We start from the raw sequence: 4,657 nt of genomic DNA on the forward strand, positions 1-4,657 counted from the left end.
ACTACAACTCCCATAATGCACCTGGCTAGCCAAACAACTACAACTCTCTGAAGGGTTTGAGGGCAGAAAGAGAATGGCTCCCAGAGTTCATTGGGGCTGGAACACACTACAGCTCTAATAGAGACCCTGCCGCTCTCCTAGGGCATTGGGGGCAGAGTGCACTATAACTCCCAGAGTGCATTGGAGTATACACCCTCCATCCCTCCTAGGTCACTGGGGCTTGAGGTCCCTCTCCTATAGTGCATTAAGGCACAATTCCCAGAGTGCCCTGGGGTAGAGACCCTGCAACTCTCCTAGGGCATTGGGGCTAGACTGAACTACAGCTCCCAGAGTGCACTGCGGGCAATGGGCGGTCCCTCTCCTAGCGTACATTGGGGTTAGAGCGCACTACAGTTCCCAGCGTGCGCTGGGGCTGGCCTCTTTCTGGTGCAGCGTTCCGGGATCAGTAGCACGTGCGTTGCAAGGCGGTCCGGCTGTGCAGCATGTTCCTGCAGTATTATCTCAACGCGCAGGGTGACAGGGTCTACACCCTCAAGGTGAGCGCTTCCCCCGGGGTGCAATGCGGATGCAGAGTTGGCGACTTCTGTCCCAATCCGGATCCTTCCGAACCTTTCCTACTGTCCCTACTCCCGGCCCTGCCCCATCCTACCCGCTGCCTGGCTCCAGGGCTCGGCATGCGCTAGCTGGGGAAGCCCAGGGCTGGGCTAGGAGGCGCTGCGGGTCAGGAGTGAGGGGCAACGGCAGTGCTGGGAAAGGGGCGCGGGGTCCGGGCTGAGTTAGCAGGGGTTGTGAGTTGGGAGGGAGGGGCACCCGCAGGGCTGGGCTAGCAGGAGGTTGCAGGTCAGGAGGGGTGGGCACCGGCAGACGTGGGTCAGGGGAGCACAGGGCTGGGATAGCGGGGGGCTATCGGTCAGGCCCAGGGTGCTCTAACATGTCTTCCTGTGTCTTGTACTTGGCAGAAAGTGGATCCCTCTGGCCAGCTGACCTGCTCCGCACACCCTGCCCGCTTCTCCCCGGATGACAAGTACTCCCGCCACCGCATCACCATCAAGAAACGCTTCGGCGTCCTGATGACCCAGCAGCCGCAGGCCATCCTGTGAGCCGAGCGCCCAGCCTACTGGATCTGCGGCTGAACTGAGATGGGGTCTAGCTGCTCCCTGAATCCAGCCCCTGGCTCCCACAGACCCCGTGCTCTGCGAAAACCCGGGTTAGATTGCTCATATCGAGCTCCAACTGGATATGCTGTTCCTCTGGGGTGCAAATAAATTGTCTTGATCCCACATCATCTGTCAGGTTTTGATCATAGACCCTAGATTTCAAGGCCAGAAGAGATTGTTTATTCTGGCCTTCCGGGTAACACAGGCTGGGGAACGCTCCCAAAATAATTCCTAAAAAACCTGCCTAGTGGTGATGCTGGGCTGGTCAGTTTCATGCTAGGGGATTTCTGCTGTGTTTAGCCATGGGTGGGCCTGTAGGGGAAGGTGTGGGGCAGAGGGGGCTGACTTTCCGACTCTGGCGAACTTTATAGGGAGAGAGGGTTGTTTTTCACAGCAGATATGCTCTAGGTCAAGGAGGAATTAATTCTGCCTGTGTCACCAGTTGGACTAGACCAGTGGTTCTCAACCTTTCCAGACTACTTTGGAAAGTAGTCTGATTTGTCTTGCGTACCCCCCAAGTTACACCTCACTTGAAAACTACTTACTTATAAAATCATACATAAAAATACAAGAGTGTCCTAGCACACTATTACTGACTAATTGCTTACTTCCTCACTTTTACCATATCATTATAATGTAGATCATTTGGAATATAAATATTGTACTTACGTTTCAGTGTATAGTACATAGAGCAGTATGAACAAGTCATTATCTGTAGGAAATTTTAGTTTGTACTGACTTCGCTAGTGCTTTTTATGTAGCCTGTTGTACAATGAGGCAAATATCTAGATGAGTTGATGTACTCCCTGGAAGACCTCTGTACCCCTGGTTGAGAACCACTGTACTAGACAATCACCCTCTGTAGGAATCGCTGATCTTGGCCTTAAGGATTGTCAAGGCTCCTTCCCCACTCTGAGCTTTAAGGTACAGATGTGGGGCCCTGCATGAAAACTTCTAAGCTTAACGACCAGCTTAGATCTGGTCTGCTGCCACCACTCCCAATGTGCTCATTCCCTTCCCTGGGTAGCCTTGAGAGACCTTCACCAATTCCCTGGTGAATACAGATCCAAACCCCTTGGATCTTAAAACAAGGAGAAATTAACCATCTCCCCTCCCACCAACTCCTGGTGGATCAAGATCCAACCTCCTTGGATCTAAAAAACAGGGAAGATCAATCAGGTTCTTAAAAAGAAGGCTTTTAATTAAAGAAAAAGGTAAAAATCATCTCTGTGAAATCAGGATGGAAAATAACTTTACAGGGTAATCAAACTTAAAGAGCCCAGAGGACCCCCCCCCTCCCCCCTCTAGCCGTAGGTTCAAAGTTACAGCAAACAGAGGTAAACACCCTAGCAAAAGATACATTTTTCAAGTTGAGAAAACAAAGATAAAACTAGCACGCCTTGCCTGGCTGTACTTACAAGTTTGAAATATGAGAGACTTGTTCAGAAAGATTTGGAGAGCATGGATTGATGTCTGGTCCCTCTTAGTTCCAAGAGCGAACAACCCCCAAAACAAAGAGCACAAACAAAAGCCTTCCCCCCACCAAGATTTGAAAGTATCTTGTCCCCTTATTGGCCCTCTGGGTCAGGTGTGAGCCAGGTTACCTGAGCTTCTTAACCCTTTACAGGAAAAAGGATTTTGGAGTCTCTGGCCAGGAGGGATTTTATAGTATTGTACATAGGAGGGCTGTAGCCCTTCCCTTTATAGTTATGACAAGGATTATAGAGACTGGCAGCATGTGCAAGCAAACTTGAAACCGGAGAGGGACTGGCAGGGTGAGGGGCTGGTTTGGGGTGAGGTGGCTGGACTGTGGGACCACTACCGGGGGGATCTATGGGGAACGCTACAGGCTTGCTGGGAGGGGAGGCTGAGGGGCGATTTGGATAGGCTTTCTGGCTCGGCTTATTTAAATTGTGGAGAGAGAAGTAAATTCATCTCCATGTCCAACATCTTTTGGGGAATGATGGCCCCGGCATCCTGCAGGGGACAGCATCTGCCTGGCATAAATGGAGATGGGCATTTCGGACGGAGCACCAATCCGGCAGTAGGAGGGTTTAAAAACAAGTCCTGGGTTGCTGGTGACGCGGCAGATTAATGTATGGCAGGGCATAGGATGGAGTAGGAGCGAGCATGGAAAGCGCTGCTTGATCTGCTGCCAGAATGGAGAGAGAACCTAGGAGCCTGATTCCCAGCCCCCTGAGCTGGCCAGGAGACCCCGCTCCTCTTCCCAGTGCAGGGAACGCAACTGGACATGTCCCACATGCTTCGTCTGCTCCCTCTGGCCCTGGGCCAGCTCTGCCCATTTCACAGGCAGCGTCGAGGGGACCAGGGCTTGGCAGAGAATAAAAGGGCAGCACCTTGGTCCCAGCGCCATATCTGGCACCACAAGGCTGCGGAGCTGTGGGGGAAAGCCCAGGGCTGGGATAGTAAGGGGCTGCAGGTTGGGAGTGAGTAGCACCAGCAGAGCTGAGGTGGGGAAATCCCAGGGATCTGTGGGTCAGGAGTGGGGCACGGCAGAGCTGTGTGGTGTGCGGGGGATCGGGGCTGGCAGGAGCTGTGCTCCTTGCAGTGCCTTGCACAGGGCCCCAGGACAGCCTTTGATGGCCAGCTGGAGCTGTTGGCGGCGGGTTCGCGGCGGCGGGCCCCTCGGCAAGCGCCAGCAGTGGAGATGGCGTGGCAGGGGCCCTGTGAGCTGTGCCAGTCCGGCTCCTGCCGGAAGAGGAGTGAGGGTGGCATCCATCCCTGGCATGAGCAGGAAGGGACTCAGCCTGGGGCCCCTCATGGGATAGCTCACATCAACGGCAGCCTGATCTCTGGAGAGATCACGGGGGTGGGGGCACCACTCCCACCCTCCTCTGGGGGTTGGGGGGCATCAAAACCCTGTCAGGCTGGAGGCAGGAAGTTGGGGTGACCCCCAACCACCCCTCCCCCCACACCCTTCTCCCTCATCTCTCCCCAGAGACTGCCAGCTCCCTAAAGCTCCCCACTTTTGCCCTTCCCCTCCTCTGTCCCCCAAATCGCTCCTTCTGCACAGTTACCCCGACTCTCCCACTGCCCCTCAATCCCCTCCTGTATTTGCCTTTCCTTATCCCGCAAATGCCCCCTCCTCTAATTTGTCTCAGCCCCTAATGCCTCAAATACCCCTTCCCCCCACATTTGCCCTTGTAATGCCCACCCCCTGAATTTGCCCCTCCCCATATTTGCCCCTCTGCTGTGCCTCTAAATGCCCCCCACATTTGCCCCCCATTAATCCTGACCCTTAATGCCCCTTCCACATTTGTCATTGCCCCAGCCCGCCCCCTCCCTTTAGAAAACTACGACTCCCAGCAGTCCCCGGGCTACGGTATTCCCCCTCCACTCATGACCTCTGACCCCGCTCCTCCCCCGCCCCTAAAGAACTACACTGAAGCCCGGCAATAGCCTTAACTCTCCGGGTCTGCGCATGTGCCGAAAAAGGGGTGGGGGAAGCGCGCTTCCTCCGAACCATCCCCTCCTCTACT

General features: G+C 54.5%; 1 protein-coding gene across 1 annotated transcript; it reads left to right on the plus strand.

Annotated features, from left to right (window-relative positions):
- The first annotated feature begins 409 nt into the window (after positions 1-409).
- NOP10 (NOP10 ribonucleoprotein) lies at positions 410-1,280 on the plus strand. The gene is made up of 2 exons (XM_054045724.1): positions 410-536; positions 960-1,280. The coding sequence occupies exons 1-2, from the start codon at positions 483-485 to the stop codon at positions 1,098-1,100; spliced, it is 195 nt and encodes a 64-aa protein (XP_053901699.1). The 5' UTR covers positions 410-482; the 3' UTR covers positions 1,101-1,280.
- Positions 1,281-4,657: the final 3,377 nt, after the last annotated feature.

The sequence above is a fragment of the Malaclemys terrapin genome, chromosome 12, assembly GCF_027887155.1.
Source record: "Malaclemys terrapin pileata isolate rMalTer1 chromosome 12, rMalTer1.hap1, whole genome shotgun sequence".
Classification (NCBI taxonomy): Eukaryota; Metazoa; Chordata; order Testudines; family Emydidae; genus Malaclemys; species Malaclemys terrapin.

Excerpts from the sequence above, each read along its gene's own strand:
- NOP10 (XM_054045724.1), top strand. The coding sequence starts at position 483 with ATGTTCCTGCAGTATTATCTCAACGCGCAGGGTGACAGGGTCTACACC. Across the intron at positions 537-959 it reads ACAGGGTCTACACCCTCAAG|AAAGTGGATCCCTCTGGCCA; the intron begins GTGAGCGCTTCC and ends TGTACTTGGCAG.